The sequence below is a fragment of the Alligator mississippiensis genome, chromosome 11 (genome assembly GCF_030867095.1).
Source record: "Alligator mississippiensis isolate rAllMis1 chromosome 11, rAllMis1, whole genome shotgun sequence".
Taxonomy (NCBI): Eukaryota; Metazoa; Chordata; order Crocodylia; family Alligatoridae; genus Alligator; species Alligator mississippiensis.
The window spans coordinates 62,622,412-62,639,455 of record NC_081834.1 but is presented as its reverse complement, the minus strand read 5'-3'; the positions used below and the strand labels follow the sequence as shown (position 1 = coordinate 62,639,455).

At 59.9% G+C, this 17,044-nt stretch overlaps 2 protein-coding genes across 2 annotated transcripts; both read right to left on the bottom strand.

Moving 5' to 3' along the window:
• Nucleotides 1-422: 422 nt before the first annotated feature.
• On the bottom strand, nucleotides 423-7,295 carry PRRT1 (proline rich transmembrane protein 1). The gene is made up of 4 exons (XM_059715266.1): nucleotides 7,220-7,295; nucleotides 2,610-3,058; nucleotides 1,868-2,044; nucleotides 423-1,510 (listed from the first exon to the last, which is right to left on the bottom strand). Exons 1-4 carry the CDS (start codon nucleotides 7,236-7,238, stop codon nucleotides 1,334-1,336), a joined length of 822 nt encoding a protein of 273 aa, XP_059571249.1. The 5' UTR covers nucleotides 7,239-7,295; the 3' UTR covers nucleotides 423-1,333.
• A 547-nt stretch (nucleotides 7,296-7,842) lies between these two features.
• On the bottom strand, nucleotides 7,843-15,793 carry LOC102573756 (carnitine O-acetyltransferase). The gene is made up of 14 exons (XM_059715247.1): nucleotides 15,686-15,793; nucleotides 14,845-15,072; nucleotides 14,321-14,439; nucleotides 14,025-14,078; nucleotides 13,600-13,765; nucleotides 12,569-12,743; nucleotides 11,657-11,835; nucleotides 11,166-11,266; nucleotides 10,689-10,808; nucleotides 10,363-10,485; nucleotides 9,844-9,979; nucleotides 9,465-9,527; nucleotides 9,102-9,239; nucleotides 7,843-8,556 (listed from the first exon to the last, which is right to left on the bottom strand). The coding sequence occupies exons 1-14, from the start codon at nucleotides 15,731-15,733 to the stop codon at nucleotides 8,329-8,331; spliced, it is 1,878 nt and encodes a 625-aa protein (XP_059571230.1). The 5' UTR covers nucleotides 15,734-15,793; the 3' UTR covers nucleotides 7,843-8,328.
• Nucleotides 15,794-17,044: the final 1,251 nt, after the last annotated feature.

Below are 17,044 nucleotides of genomic sequence, written 5' to 3'. Positions count from 1 at the left end.
AGGGGCCCGGGGATGTGACAGGGAGGTCCCCAGAAGAAGGGTCTGCAGTGAAGTGAAAGGTCAGGGAGCCTGGGTCAAAGGTCACTGAAAAAGGCATGGGTTTCTGGGTGCAGTGAGGTGATTCACAGGGCAGAGGTCACCACAAGGGAGTTCAGGGGTCATGGGCACTTGTGGAAAAGGGGGACTCCCCTTGAATCCAAAGGTCAGGGGGTCAGAGGTCACTGGGGGTCAGCCCACTGCTCTCAGTCGAGACAGATCCCATTGACTCGTGTTGGCCAAACCCATGGCAGCCGATGCCCCTCGCTCCCAACCCGCAGCCCCGCCAGGCCCTCACTCCCAACCTGCAGCCCACCCCCAGCCCTACTGGTGCTGCTCACTTCCAACCCACAGCCCCCCGCGGTGGGGACCATGAAGCTGCCACGAAATATCCAAGTGTTTTTATTAATATAGAGAAGATTTGTTTCGATTCCACCAGTCACAGAAAGACCAACACGGCCAAAGGGGGGGTGGGGGGGAAGGGGAAGGGAAAGGGGGCACTCCTGGGAGAGCAGAATTGGGGGGCTAGGATACAATGGACCAGACAACATTGACCACCCTCCAGCCCTGCCAGTGCCCCTCACTCCCAACCCGCACCCCCCCCCACCTCTCCCCAGCCCAGCTGGTGCCCTTCATTCCCAGCCTGTAGCTCCCCCTAACCCTTATGGTGCCCCTCACTCCTGACCCACAGCCCAGCTGGGGTGAGGAGGGGGGGTGTAGACAGGCAAGGTGGGTGGGGTGGGGCTAATAGGGGGAGGGGCTTGCAGGTAGGGGGTGTGGCTGGTTGATGGACATGGCATGGGGGTTCTGAGGGGCGGGGCTTACATCAAAGGAGTGGGGTTTGGCACTGGAGATCACACAGGCCAGGCGGCGCCAGAGAGGGTGCTGGGCCTTCTAGCAAGAGGGTGGAGCCCCACTCCAAAAGTGGAGAGGGGTCAAGGCCCAGGGCATCGGGACAGGGTAAAGGAGGTGGGGCTTAAGGCCCAGGTGGGTGTAGCTTCCGCACAGAGGGGCGGAGCCCATGCTGGGGCAAAGGGTCATGGGTCGCCGCCCCAGAGAGCCCTAGAGAGGGGCGGGGCCTAGCCTGGCATTGGCGGAGAGGGGGGTGTGGCCTGAGAGGCAGAGGGCGGAGCTCGGAGCAGGCCGGCACAAGGCATCATAGGCCGCCTCCTGCCGAGGGAGGAGGGTCGAGCAGCCACAGGGGAGGCGCAAAGGATTGTGGGTAGCGGGGGTGGCCTAGGCCGGCAGGGCGTGGCACTGCAGGGACGGGGGCAGGGCCTGGGGCCCAGGGGTGGGGCTAGGGGTCCCAGTCGTGGTCGTGGTGCTGGGCAGCGATGATGATGACGACAGTGAGGATGGTGCAGAGCACCATGGCGGCAATGCCCACGGCCAGGCTGATGAAGGAGAAGTTCCGCGCCTCCCGCGATGCAATCTCGGCAGACACGATGTCACCCCGCGCCACCGCCGTTCGCACCTGCAAGGGGTGGAGCCTCAGATGTGGGCGGGGCCTGCCCCCAAGTGCCAGCTCCACCCCCCTATTCTTAGGCTCCATCCCAAGTGCCAGCCTGATCTGCCCCACCCTCCTCTCTGCCCCAAGCAGCAGCCCAGCCTCCATTAGGCTCTGCCCCAGGAACCAGCCCCACCCCCATACTTAGGCCCCACCCCGATCTCAAGCCCTGCCCCATCCTCTGGCCCCACCTCCAAGCCTTGTAGGCCCCCCTGCCATTTTAGCCCCACCCTCATCCTCAAACTCCACCCCCTGGCCTGACCCCCGGTGCCCAAACCTTCCCCTGAAGCTCCACCCCCAGCCCCTGGTCCCACCCCACAGTACCTGGACAGCCTTGATGATGGCAATGATGCCAGTAGGCCAGAAGCAGCAGATGGTGGTGAGCACAGCGATGGGCAGGTAGTCATGAGGCGCCCGACGTGGCTCCAGCAGGGCCAGGCCAGGGGGCAGCGTGGGGGCAGGCGCCCCCGGGGCTGGCGGGGGGCTCGTGGGTGGGTAGGGCTGAGGGAGAGGCAGTACATTTGCATAAACCCCGCCCCTCCTGCTGCACCTGGCTCAAGCATGTACCAAGCCCCTCCCCCTCTACAAGCCACGGCCCCTGGGTTAAGCCCCGCCTCCTGTGGTCCCACCCCATCCCTCCACGTGGGGCCACCCCCCTGTGGCCATGCCCCACCCCTTTTCCTTAGCTCCTCCCCCTTTAGGCCACCCCCCCCAGCAGCTAAGCCCCAGCCCCACCACTAGCAGCTAAACTCTGCCCCCTTCACCCCTGGATCTAGGTCCCAAGCTTCTTAGCCCCACCCACTGTGGCTCAGCCCCACCCACTGTGGCTTAGCCCCACCCCCGCCCCATTAGTCCCACCCTCTAGGTTCCCTTAGCTTCACCTCCTTCAGCCCCACCTCCAGTGGTTAAACCCCATCCCTTGCCCCCACTCACACACTCACGCTCTGCCCCCTGCGATCAAGCCCCACCCCATGAAACCTCCTACATTTAACTGCACCCCCTTTATCCACATCAGCCTTAAGCCCCTCCTCCTGGGGGGTTAAGCCCCACCCTGAGCCCCACTCACCGTGCCAACAGGGTAGACGGGCAGGTAGGCGGTGCAGGGCTGCAGCTGCAGGGGGTAGCCAGGCTGCACGTAGCCCCCCAGCGGCAGTGGCCCCACAGAGGGGTGGGTGGGCACCACATAGCCCTGGGGTGCTGAGCCAGGTGCAGCCCCACCCCCGCCAGCCCCAGCCCCACCCCCAAAGGGGGTCTCCTGCAGGTAGGGGTCAGGGGGCAGGCGGGGCAGGGTGGCAGCATGGGCATGGGGCGGGGGCCGGGGCAGTGTGGCCGAGGCTGGAGGGGGCCGGGGCAGAGTGGCGGCCCCCCCTCCGCCCCCCAGCCGGGGCAGGGTGGCCGTGCCCGAGTGGGGGGGCAACAGGGGTGGCGGTGCGGCCGTGGTGGGAGGAGGTGGCGGTGGCTGCATTGGTGGGTTGTAGGGGGGTGGTGAGGCGTGAGGGGCCGCTTCTGGCAGGCCTGGGGGGCAGAAGTCACAGGTCAGAGGTGAGGCCCCTCCCCAGTGCTCCTCACTCCCACCCCGCAGCCCCTGCCCCCCTCCCTGGGTCAAGGAGAATGGCAAGGGCTCATTGGCCCAGCTTCCTGCTCGCGGCACTGGGCCAGGCCCAATGGGACCCAGCCCCAGAGCTGAGATGTCTCCTCGGCCCCCCACCCCCATGCTGACCCACTAAAAATGAATGAACCTTCAGGGGGAGGGGAGACCCCCCCAACACCTACACAAAACCCAAGCATCCTGTCCTGTCCCCCAAGGTGTCAGGCCTCTCTCAGCCCCCACCCCCTCTGCCCCAGAACCCAGGTATCCGGGCCACACACACACACGCACACACACACTCTAAACTCAGGCTTCTGCAACACACACACACACACACACACACACACACACACACACAGAGCAGACCCAGGCATCCAGGACACACACAGACCACACCCGCACCCACACACACCGCACACAGAACCCAGGCATCCAAGATACACGTACACATGCACGCGTGCACACACACATACACAGAACCCAAGCATCCAAGCCACTCACACCCCATAGCCCGGGCCAGCAAAGCCCAAAAGCTGGGGGGACAGGGGGAATAAAGGAAGGCAGAAGCAAGGTTGCACACAGGAAAGTGGGGGGTAGCCAGCAGATAAGGGAAGCTACAGCTGCCATCCAGCCTGCCTGCTTTACCCCCAGAATGAGCTTTTCCCAGGCCCCGGGCCCCCACACATACCCCCCAGAGACCTCCCTGAGCCGGACACATTTGAATTAGCTGTTCTAGCTTCCAAGAGTTTTAAAAGAGCTGTCCGAGGCCTTTATTGGGAACCGGCGTCAAGGAGGGGCTAGAGGGGTGGGAAGAAATGATGGTTGTCACTGGTACAGTTGATGTGGGACCCAATTAGCAGGAAGGAATAGAATCAATAGATGACAACTAGCAGGGTACAATTCACAAGTGCATAAAATGAATTCATAAGGGTATCAATCTAAATAACGCAGGAGGAGGAGGGGACATTCCCATGGTTGTCAACAACAAGCACATTATTAGTTCCTAAGGGAAGGGACTCTATTGCACTAATGGCTCATTAAACTTGTCATTAGCATCTATGCTAATTAGAACAGCCTCCAAGTCTTTGCGGGGGAGGGGAGGGGAGGGGTGGGGGGGCGTGCTGCTGTGGTTCAGGGCAGGGCTGTGCTGTGTCTGTCCCAGCTGCATTGGCCTGCTGGCTCCTTACGCACCACTGGAAACCAGGGGAGAGGCCTAGGGTTGCAACTAACACAGGGGGTCATTAAAATGCATATTATTTCATGTCTCATTATGCCCCCACCCCCAAAATTGGAAGGCAAAAAAAAAACCCATGGCTGGACTGCTGGAATGAAAAATAGTTTTATATTATAGTATGTTGTATTGCCGGAACATTGTATTGTATTATCATTTCTACGTTAGATTATCTATACATTAAATTATGTCGGCATTATATCATATTATATTACATATTATCTCTGTATTCCATGATATTATCTGTACATTATACCATATATCATCTTTATGTTATCTCTAATTATGCTATATCTCTAGCTTGTATTATCTCTGGAACATATTACACTATACAGTATTGTAGTACCTAATCTGTACAGAATATACTATACTACATTGTATTGCATTATCTCTGTGTTATAAATTGGACTATTGCTGCACTGTATCATAGCTTGTTACATATTATATTATCTGTGTGTTACATATTGTATTATCTGCAGCTTATACTATACATCATCTGTCCATCATCTTTACAGCTTCTATGTTGTGTTGCCTGTGCACTGTGCTATATTGCACAGTGCTACATTCACCAGACAGGACATATTATATCCTATTTTCTCTGTGTGATGTGGTGAACCACTATGTATTATATGTCATCTGTGCTTTGCCTCTATATTACATATTTCTACTTCGTGTTCATTGCGCGCTGTGTTATGTTGTATTGCAGTGTGCTAGGGTATCGCTACATGCCAACTTATATGTCATTGTACAGTCTCTGCGGTGTGTTATCTGTGTGTTATATTACATGTCATCTGTGCATTGCTTCTACATCATGCATCTCCACGGTGCGGTCTCCTTGTGTGGTTACATGGCACTGTGCTCCACTCCAGCATCTGCGCGTGGTCTATTTATGCCAGTATATTATCTGCATTATACCACATTGTCTGTGCCTTGCATGGCACATCATCTGTCCATTCACTCCACGTCCTGTTATGTCTCTGCATTGTATTGCCTCTGCATTGTATGGTATATTATCGCTGCATTATAATAAATTATCTGTATATCATGTTATATTACCTGTGTATGATGCTGTCTGCCACCTCAACATTATCTCTACATTATATCTCTACCTTGTAATATCGGCATTAAATTATATTATATTATAATCACATATTACAATATAATACCATATAAGGCATCATGTTAATATAATACAATATAATATATTAATATGACATTATATTACATTATTTTATATTATATTATAGTATGGTATATATTAACACAATATATTGTATTGCAACACGTGCTGTTATATATTAATGCATAATATATATTATATTAACAGCACATATTACAGTATTCCGTGATGTTAATACAATGTAATATAATATGTGGTGTTAATATATGATGTTAATACAATATATTACATTAACACCATATATCATATCATATCATATATCATCTCTGAATGTTGTAATACAATGTACAGATGACACATCACATCCCATCACCTCCTATTGCATTGCATCACCTCCTAGTTCCACCTCTCACACGTCACTTCCCACCATTATGATAATGAGATGCTAATGATCTGTCAGCCTGTCAAAGCCCAGCTGCTCGCAGGCCCTGGCAGTGCCCCCCATGTGTAGCCGGGGCCTTTGGGGGGTGGATAAGGGAAGCTAAGGTCTGTTGGCCCCTAGCTGCTCAAGGTGGCTCCTTCACCAGGTGTTGGGGCTGGAGATGTTGTCACAGTGAGGTCACACCCTAGGATCCAATGGGGGGGATTGTGGGTGTGGTCTAGGGGCACCAGGCCTGGCATGTGGGGGGGCAGGGCCAGAGGCAGCCACTGGAGGTGGGGGGGGGGACAGATGCACACACAGGAACACACACCCACCCACACAAGTACATATGCCCATGCTGTCACACCTACATGCACCCAATGCCCTAGTCTGGAGGTCTCTCTCCCACACACACGCACACATGTGTATGCTCACACACACCCGCACACACACACCAGCAGCACAGCAGAGCGAGGGGGCAGCTCAGGCCTATCATGGGGCTTGCAGCCTGGCAGTCGCACATGCCTGTACAATAGCCCACCTGTGTAGCATGTTGTCTCTTTGTGGGGCATGTTCCCATGAGGCATGTGCTTGTGCTGGGACTGGGAGACCCAGCTCTGCTGAGCACAACGTGGCCCTGGGCAGCATGCACCACGCGGGACACCACACTGGAATGTGCTGTGGGCACCAACAAGCTAGAAACGTGGAATGCGCTGCTGTGCCTGTAGACCCCCCCCCCCCAGGTATCCAACACACCCCCCCACACACACAGGCCCCAGATGTCCAGGACATACCTCTGCATACAGAACCCAGGTGCCTGACACACACGCACACACACAGCAGGCCTCCAACACACTGTGCACTCAGCCACACGCCAGAGCATGACCCAGAGCATAACACGCAACGGGTCACAACATGTGGTGCCACACAGCCCACATGGGGCCTTCCCCACATGCCACCAACACCCAGCACACACACACACATGCGTTCATACCAACGCACGCGCATGCACACGGTGCACCACACATACACCACACACACGCATGCACCACACATGCAGACACACACACAGAGGCAACACACGCTTCCACGCAGGGCAACATACCACAGCATGCCCTCCCCCCAAACGCACAGCACAGCCACAGACCCCCTCAACCCTGTTGCTATGGGAACACCCCCAATACCTCCACTGGCTGCCCTCCCATCCCCGCCGCATCCAGCCCCCCCTCCACTGGTGCCCCTCACTCCCCACCTGCAGCCCCCTGCCCCTCCCCGGTGCCCCTCACTCCCGACTCGCAGCCCCCTGGCCCCGGTACCTGCTTTCTCCCCGGACATGGCTCCGCTCTGCTCCGGCTCCTCCGCACAGAACCGAATGCAGGGGGGGGACCGCGACGCCAGCGTCACCCCCTCCTCCCCCCAGCCCTGCCCCCCCACAGCCACACAGGGAAATGGAGCATCCTCTGCCGGCTCCCCCCACTCCCGACCTGCAGCCCCGTGCCCTGCTGGTGCCCCGCACTCCCAACCTGTACTCCCCTCTTGCCCCAATACCCCTCACTCTTGACACGCAGCCCCCTGGTGCCCCCCACTCCCGACTTGCAGCTCCCTCTTCCCCCTGGTGGATCCACAACCCCCTGCCCGCACTGGTGCCCTTCACTCCTGCCCGCACTGGTCCCCTTCCCCCAGTGCCCCACTCCCACCCTGCAACCCTCTTCCTGCTGGTGCCCCCCACTCCCAACCTGTATTCCCCTCTTGCCCTGATGCCCTTCACTCCTGACCCACAGCCCCCTGGTGCCCCCCACTCCCGCCCAGCAGCCCCTTCTTCCCCCAGCACCCCTCACTCCTGACCCACAGCCCCTGCCCCTAGGAAGCATTATGCTGCCTGGGGGGAGGGGGGGGTCACACCTCAAGACCCCCCCCAATCAGAGTCAACACCTGCACCTTGCAAATCCAGGGTCTATTTATTGGACCATTGACACTAACATAGCACCAGAGCTGGTGGGGAGGAGGGGGCAGGACCCCACCAGAGGAGTTTGGGAGTGTGGGGGAGTCTTGGTGCCCCCTGTCCCACCTGGGGGTCTCCTTGGAGGTGGGTGAGCACCCCCTGCTTGGCCTTGGCATGTGTGGGGGGCTGCAGGGAGGGGGGGGGTCCTCAGGGCTGTAAGGACACCCCCTGCTGGGCCTGGGGACGGGGGAGGGGCTGGAGGGTTTCAGGAGGTTGGGGCACCCCCTGCAAGGCCCGGAAGGACATAAGGCAGCTGAGGGGCAGCCCCTGCTAGGCCCATGGAGTGTGTGGGGGTGTCAGGGAGGCCATGGGGGGGTCCACCCCCCCCCCAGCCAGGCCTGTGGAGTGTGGGAGATCTTGGGGGTCCCAGAAGAAGTCTCTGGGGGTCTGGTCCCGCCAGCCGGGCCCGTGAAGCACGGGGATTCAAGAGTCAGGGGCCGGTGGGGGGGGCCCAGGCAGGCCAAGGAGACGGGCCAGGCGGGCAAGCGTGGCCTGCAGGGTGCGGTGCAGGAGCAGTGCAGCTGTGTGGCGACAGCAGGCGGCGGCAGTGATGGACCCACGCACGCGGCCTCCACGAAGGTCGTAGCAGACAGCATAGCCATCGGGCACCGCCGGGCCCCGCACCAGCAGCTCCGCTGCCCGCGACCGCACCTGGGGGGCAGCATGGGGTCAGGGGGGGCAGCATTCCCACCCCGCCAGGTCCCAGGACCCCCCAATACACCCCAGTGACCCCTGAACACCCCCCAGTCCCCGCAACACCCCCCCCCCAATGATCTCTGAACCTCCCAGCAATCTCTACCCCCGAGATCCCCCTGCCCCTGACGCCCTCAACCTTGGGACCCCTCCAGAGTCCCCCTTGAGACACCATGAAGGACCTCCCAAGACCCCTGCCCCCAGAAACACCCCACTGCCAAGAGCCCTCCCCACAACCTGAAGCCCCTCAGCCCCCAAGTATCCCACAACACTGAGACTCCCCCATGACCTCTCCTCCCCTGAGAGACCCCCTGAATCCCGAGACCTCCTGGATCTCCCCAGACCACCCCCCAGAGTCCCTGGAGACCTCCTCAGAGTTCCCCTCCCCTGACCCCTCCAATCCCAGTACCCCCCACCCGAGGTCCTCCACCCCCAGAGACCCCCTGGAAGACTCCATCGAGAGCCCCCCCACCAGGGAGGGCTGGGGGGAAGGGGGGAGATACCTGTCCGGTCAGCAGGCGCCAGTGTGTGGCCAGGGCAAACGCCGGGTCCAAGAAGAGCTCAGGCAAGCGCTGCCCGTCTGCAATAGCCGCCAACCGCAGTCCCAGCAGGTGCCCGTCCACGCCCTGCCCTGCCAGCACCTGAACATGGTGGCCCAGACACCTTGTTTCCTTGCTGTCCATCCTGCCAGCCCCTGTCCTGCCCCGCCCCAGTGCCTGGTCCCCTCCCTGCCCACCTGCCATTTGGCCCAGCCCTGGACACTTGGATTCCTCCTCGCCCAGACACCTGGGTCCTATCACCTTCTGCCCCCCTCCCGCAGTTTTCCGGGTCCCAGCCCCAAGGTGGAGGGGTGGGGGGTGTCTCACCTGGTCAGTGCGGTCACTCTGGCTCTGCACAGCCTCCCGGAGCAAAGCCAGGAGGTTCTCGTCCTGGAGGGAGAGGAAGGGGGGGGATGTTGGGGGGGGGCCCACAGGGGTTCCCTGGCTATGTAGGGTGTCTCTGGCTATAAGGGGATCAGGAAAGGGAGGCATCTATGGCCATGGGGGGCTCAAAGGTGTTCCCCAGCCATGGGGTGGTTCTGGGGCATGGAGGGGTCTTTAGCCATAGGGGGATCCTGGGGGGGGGAGGTTTGGCCATTGTGCTAAGTTTCAAGGAGGGTTTCTGGCCATGGTTGGGGGGGAGTCTACAGTCCACTAGCTAGAGGGGATCTGGGGTCTTCCCCAGTGCTGGGCCCCGGGGCCATACCGAGCTGTGGGGTGCGTCAAGGGCGAGGGCCAGCGCCAGGCAGGGGGCGGCCGGCGGCCTGACCAAGTCCATGCGGCCCAGGTGGAAGCGGCGAAGCGAAGCCGTCTCGCCGGTGGTGCAGAGTGAGCCATGCGCACTGGGGGGAGGGGAGTGGGGCAGAGTTCAGGGGGGTCTGAAACTCCCTGCAGCCTCTAGAGTCCTCCCAATATACCCCACCACAGCCAGCCCAGAGTCTCCCCCCACACCCTAGGGAACCTCACAACCCCCCAGCACCCTGCAAACCCCCAAGAGTCTCTGCCAGTCCCACAAACCCCCTCAAAACCCCCCCAGGGCTCCCCTGTAAGCCCCCCATAACCCCCCCCCCACCCCTCTGGTGTTCCCTTGTCCCAACAGACCCTTCTCAATCTCCCCCCCAGGTCTCCCCAGCCCCCCAAAACTCCCCAGGCCCCCAGGATCTCCCCCAGCCCTCACAAAGACCCCCCATGACCCACCCAGCCCCCTCTGAAGACCCCCCCCCACCTGTAATAGGCCAGCTGCAGTGCCACCTGCATCACAGAGTCAGGGCGCAGCCCCTGTGCCTTCAGCAAGTCCCGGCCGAAGCCCTCAAACATGAAGCAGCTGATGTCCAGGTCTGTGATCAGGCTGCAGGGGGGTGGGGGGTTAGAGACCCCTGGCAGTGTCCTTCACTCCTGGCCCGCAGCCCCCTACTCCTCAGCCCTGCCGGTGCTCCTCACTCCTGACCCGCAGCCCCCTTCCCTCTCCAGCTCTGTCAGTGCCCCTCTCTCCCGACCTGCAGCCCCTGCCCTCCCAGCACCCCGCTCTCCCGACCCGCAGCCCCTCCGCACATGTCGAGGTTACACTTGGCCCTCTCGATGTCGTGCTTGATCTCGGGGGTGATGTAGAAGTAGAGCTTGCGGGGGAGGGGCAGGAGTGTCATGGGAGCACGGAGCGTGTCGGGGTTCTTGCTGTGGGTGTGGGGAGACGGGGAGGATCAGGGCCGGCAGCCTGAACCCCACAAGCCAAGACCACCCCCTTTGGTCCCCCAAAACAAGACGTCCCACCCCCAAACAGGAAGTCTTGTGCCACAGAAAAGGAGACCTGACTGTCTTCCCCCAGAAGTCCCACCCCCTTCCCCTCCCTCCCCAGAAGCAGGAAGTCCAGCCCCCCCAATAGGAAGTCCAGCTGTACTCCTACCCCACTGCCTCAGCAAACAAGGAAGCCACATTGCTTTCTGCCCCCGTGGGGGTAAATCCCAGCCCTTTCCCCTAACCAACTAAACAGGAAGTGCTGCCTACTTCCCCCCCAGCAGGAAGTGCCCATACCAGTACTCGAGGGCATGGTCAACAATGGTGGCGACTGGCTGTGCATCCACCACAGCCTGTTCGTACACCACGCCGCATACACCATCCTCTCCCACAATGAACTGGGGGCAAGAGAAGGGGGAAGGGAGGGAAGAAGGTACAAAACAGTTTTTCCATTTCCTGCAAAAGAGGAAGTCCCGCCTCCCCACCCACTCCCAAAGCAGGAAGTCTCCCTTATCCCGTGTGGAGGAAGTCCCGGCTTTCCACAATCCAAGATAGGAAGCTTCAGCCCTCACAAGGTAGGAAGCCCCACCTTCCTTCATTTGAAGACAGGAAGTCCCTGTCCCCAAAGCAGGAAGTCCCACCTTTCCATAGTCCAAGACAGGAAGTCCTGGCCTCCAGAACAGGAAGTCCCATCTTTCTGTCATCCGAGACAAGAAATCCCGCCTTCCCAGACAGGAAGTCTTGCCTCCACTGAGCAGGAAGTCCCACCCCCACTGGCCCCACCTCACCTGCAGGGCCTTGTCAAACCAGCGGTTGCCACTGTTGGACCAGCTGCCGCCACCATGGAGCATCTGGGCAGCCACGCGGGCCGGGAACCGCTCGTCCGACACCTTCAGCACGGACGCGTCCAGGCACACAGTGAAGAGGCTGCGCTGGATGCACTGCACCGACTCCCGGTTCAGCCGGTCTGGGGATGGGACAGGGGCGGGGTCATGCCACAGTGCCCTCCCCCCAGGCTCCTCCTGACCTTGGAGGCAGAGGGCCAGGGCATTCCCAATGGCTGAGGACAAAGTCCCTCCCCCACAGAAGCCTAGAGCAGGAAGTCCAACCCCTTGCAAATTACATTATGGGAAGTTGTGCCCAAGGTGACCCCCCCAGAGCAGAAAGTCCCAGCCCCTTGCACACTGCATTACACGAAGTCCCTCCCTCCCCTTTCTGTGTATCCTACAACAGGAAGCTCTTTCTCTCCCTATGCAACCCTCAGCAGGAAATCCCTCCCCCCAGAACATCCTGCAATAGGAAGTCCCTCCCACAGCACACAACACAACAGGAAGTCCCTCCTCCCTTGCACATGCAAAAGCAGGAAGCCCCTCCCCTGTGCATCCCAAAACAGGAAGTGCTTCCTCTTCACACACCCCAGGACAAGACATCCTGGCCTCCAGATCATCCCACAAGAGGAATCCCCTTCTCCCCTTGTCCAACCTTCAGCAGGAAGTCCCTCCCCACTAGCAAACCCCACAAAAGAATGTCCCACCTCCCCTACACATCCCAAAACAGGAAGTTGATCACCCCACAAAAGGTGATCCTCCCCAGCTTACCCCAAAATAGGAAGTCCCACCTCCATGGGCATCCCCAAAACAGGAAGACCCTCTGCCCTGCTCACCCCACAACAAGAAGTCCCTCCCCGGGGGGCAGGGTACCTCGCATGAGGGTGGTGTAGGCCAGGCCCCACGTGTGGCGGTGGTCGCTGGTCAGCAGCCCCAGTGGCTCCTTGTCTGTCTTCCAGGACTGCGCCCGGACGCGCTGGAGCTGCACGTGCAGCTGGTCCACAGTCAGTGGCGTCCCGTCGCTGTTGTACACCTCCACCTCAAAGAACTGGGGATAGGGGCACGTGGGACCCCCACTACCCAGACACCTCTGGACCACGCCAGATCCTCCCACTACCCAGAATGCCCTTGGGCATCCCCACATCTCCCACCACTACCCAATTCCCCTGGGCTCCCTCACAGCCCCCACCACTACCCAGAACCACCCTGGCCCTCTCTCCTACCCAGAAGCATGTAGGTCACCCTAGAGCCTAATACCCAGAATCCACATGGGCCCCTCTCTTACTCAGAATCCTCTGGGTCACCTGAGAGCCACCTACTACCCAAAATGCTCTTGGATCCCCCTATTACCCAGAATCCTCTGGGTCATGCCAGGGGTGCCCCCTACCCAAAATGCCCTTGGACATCCCCATATCCCCCAATGCTAACAAAGATTCCCCTGGGCCCCCCTACTACCCAGAGTGCCCCAGGACACCCCTCACAGCCCCCATCACTATCCAGGACCATGCTGGGCCTCTCTCCTACCCAGAAGCCTCTGGGTTGCCCCAGAGCCTAATACCCAGAATCCATGCGGGCCGTCCTCATACCCAGAATTCTCTAGGTCACCCCAGTGCCCCCTGCTACCCAGAATTCCCCTGGACCCCACCCTAATACCCAGAATCTTTTGGGTCATCCCAGAGACCCCCATTACCCAGAATACCCCTGGGCACCCTCACAGCCCCCACCGCAACCCACAATCCCCCTGGGCCTCCCTAATACTCAGAAACCTCTGGGTCAGGCGCCCTCCCCCCCAACTACCCAGAATCCCCCTGGTCTCTCAGCCCTTCTCACTACCCAGAATCCTTGCATCACTCCACAGCCCCCTCCCCCTTCAGCCTCCTTCCCATTACCCCAAGTGGGGGTACCTGGAAGTTGCGCACGACGGTGACGTGGGTTGGGGGCCGGCGCCCCGGGGGGGGCAGGAGCAGCCCGTCGTGCTTGGGCCCCGGCACACGGCAGGCACCGAAGACACGCCCGTATTGCGCCATGCACAGTGGGTGCCCGCCCTGGTACTCCGCCAGCAGCGCACCACTGGGATGGGGGAATGGGTCAGGGAGCTACCCACAATCCCTTGAGCTCCCATGAACTCCCTGGCACTCCTGGGCCTGCCCACTACGCAGAAACCCCCTGGGTGTCCCACTACCCAGAACCACTCTGGACCCCCCCCACACAAGCCCCCCCATCACCTCCCAAAATCCCTCTGCCCCTCCCACAACCTCCCCACACTACCCAAAATCCCCTGGGCTCCCAAATGCCACACCCACCCTGCCTTCTGGGGTCAGACACTCACTGGTCAATCTTGGCCTTGAAATCCAGGACCCCGGCGATGAGCTTGGCTGCAAACCTGATGGGGGGGGAGGGGGGTCACAGCCTGGCCGGTACCCCTCACTCCCGACGCACAGCCCCCTGCCCCCCAGCCCAGGCAGTGCTCCTCGCTCCCGACCCGCAGCCCCCTGCCCCCAGCCCAGGCAGTGCCTCTCGCTCCCAACCTGCAGCCCCCACCATACACAGTGCCCCTCACTCCTGACCCACAGCCCTCATCCCACCAACACCACTGATGCCCCTCACTCCTGACCCACAGCCCACCTGAGCTGCCCGTGCCAGTCGCCATAGTCCTGTTTGGGCAGGACAAGTGCCGGGTTCGAGTGCACAGGCAGGGGCAAGCGGGCTTCCAAGAAGGAGCTCTGCACCCACCACTCTGACAGCTGTCAGGGGGGAGACAACAGGGTTGGGGGCTCAGACCAGACCTCCAGCAGCCCCCTCCCTCTACATTGGACACCGCCTGGGTGCCCTCCCAGCTCCTTCCCAGACTGCTGGGTCCCCCCCAGCCCCTCCCTACCCCCACCCCACACCTGGGTCCCCTCCCCCATCAGCACCTCTTGCCCCTGAACTCCTGGGTCCCCAAGTCCCCTAGCCCCCACCCCTCTCGGATACCTGGGTCCCACCCCACACCCCCCCCCGACAGTCCACCCTCAAGTCCCCAGATGCTCGGGTTCCTCCCCTCCAACCCTGCCACCCCTTGCAGGCTCCCGGCCTCGTGGGTCACCCTCATGGCCCCCCAAGCTTCTACATCCCCCCCACTACCCTGGACGCCTGGGTCCCTGGCGCACCCAATTGCTGGTGCGGGCGGCGCGGCGCTCCAGCTGGGCCTGCAGTCGCGGCCCCTCGGCCCCGGGGGCCTCAAAGTCAGCCACAAGTGCCCGCGTCTCCTCCAGCTCAGAGGGCTCCAGCAGCCCCTCCAGTGCCCGCAGGTACCGGCCCAGCGTCTGCCCCAGTGGTGGCACTGGCTGGCATGGTCTGGAGGGGGGCACCGCCAGTGCCCGGCGCAGGGGGGTGCCCTGGGGAAGAGGGAGGAAGGGGTCAGGATACACAGACCCTCTCAGCCCCGCCCACAACCCCCATGGGCACTCTCTCAGGCTCCTGGCTGTGCCCCGACCCCCTGGCCACACCCCTACCCCCAACTCCGCCCTCAGTCCCTCTAGCCCTGCCCCCCAACTCCTGCCCCCAGGCCTAGCCCCTCCCCCAGACCACCTAGCCCCACCTCCAGCCTCCCCCACCAGCTCCTGCCCCCTCCCCCAGTCCCACCCCCAGGCCACCCCTAGCCCCACCCCCACCCTGGCCCCACTGCCCCCTGCGGCCGGGCCGGGCACTGCAAGCTTGGGGAGCCCCTACGCATGCGCGGGGAGCAGGCTGTGTGCGGGTCGACACGTGCAGCTCCGCTTTCCACCCCGCCCCCCGCGACCAGTTTGCAACCCCCGCGGCAGAGCCTCTCTATTTGCATACATGCAAGTGAGCTCGGGCCGGCGGGCGAGGGAACCCCCCCTCCGGCTGCGAGTTGCCTCATTTGCATCTCATCTACATAATGCAACTCCAGGCGCAGCTCAATACTGGCACGGCGGATGCATGTATGCAAACGAGGCGGCGCCCCGCCCCGCCCCCCGCGGCACTCACCGGCCACAGCCCGCCCCGCACCCGCCCGGGCAGCACCCACCGCCGCATGGGGCCGGGGGGGGCCGCGCCGCGGGCGGGAGCAGCCTCCGCCCGTCCCGGAAGCGCCTGTGAGCAACGCCCCGGGGCGGGGCCTCCCGCGTGCTCCTCCCCGTCCTCCTGGCGGGGCGGGGCGGGGCCAGCGGGGGCCGGGGAGGCTGAGGCAGGAGGCACGGGGCGGTTTTTTGCCATCTCGTCTGTAGCTGATTAGCACCGTGGGGGCTGTCGGTGTCCCGTCTTAATGGTCATGGTGTGCACGTGTGTGTGCACTTCCCTGTCCATGCGTGTGCTAGAGCTATGTGCAGAAACACGTTCTCTATGCAAATCTCTGTTTTGCATAATTGCGGGTGTGTTACGTGCATATAAACAGGTGTAGTGCTCTGTGCGTGGGTTATGCATATACGCATGTGCACGTGCGTGCGTATATACATACGTGTGTGTGCATGTGTAGACGTGTGTGCGTGTACGGACAAGTGTGTGCATGTGTATACACATGGATGTGTGCACGTGTACATGTACATGTACCTGTGCATGTGTCTATACATGTGTATTTGTGTGTGTGTCTGTAGGTGTGTGTGTACTCGCTCATGTGTCCATGTATGCAAAATGCATGGCTTTATGTTAATGGCATCAGCACGGGATGGATGATGTTTATTTCTGTTTCCCCATCATGAATATTCATTGCAGCGCTGCAATAGTGCACGCGTGGGGACACGGCGCGGCTGGCCCCGTAGTGCACCAGCGCCACACCATGTCCTGTATTCAAACGACACAACTGTTCCTGAAAACTGCCTCTTAAGTCAAAACGTTGTAACTCGGAACCAGTTTTCTCATAAGAAACAATATTATAAATGGGGGATTGGTTCGATACCGTATTTTCACAAAAAATACCCAAGAATTTTGTACTCGATCAATTATAGATGAGTAATATAGCTATATTAATATATTTATATTGTAAATAGCAATCATATTGATTTGGAAGGCCTTCTTTGACATGACTTTGCTGGACATTTTGAAGGGCTCTTGCCTGGAGTCTTCTCAGCAGTCTCGGCTGCAGGTTTTTCCGGAGTCTTGTCTGCTTTCTTGAAGAAAGTGTCCAAGGAAATTTGGACAGATGTTCTCCAGAGAGATGAGCGACGCAGCAAACTTGTTCACTGGCATGGCACTGCATTGGATCAAGCGCTGTAAGTCAAAACTGGCTTTGTAAAGTTGAAACAGGGTGTCAATTTATAAACGTTGTAAGTGTGAAACATTGTAACTCAAAACGTTGTAAATCCAGGACTGCCTGTATTCACTTTCCCAACATTAATATTCATTGTTTCA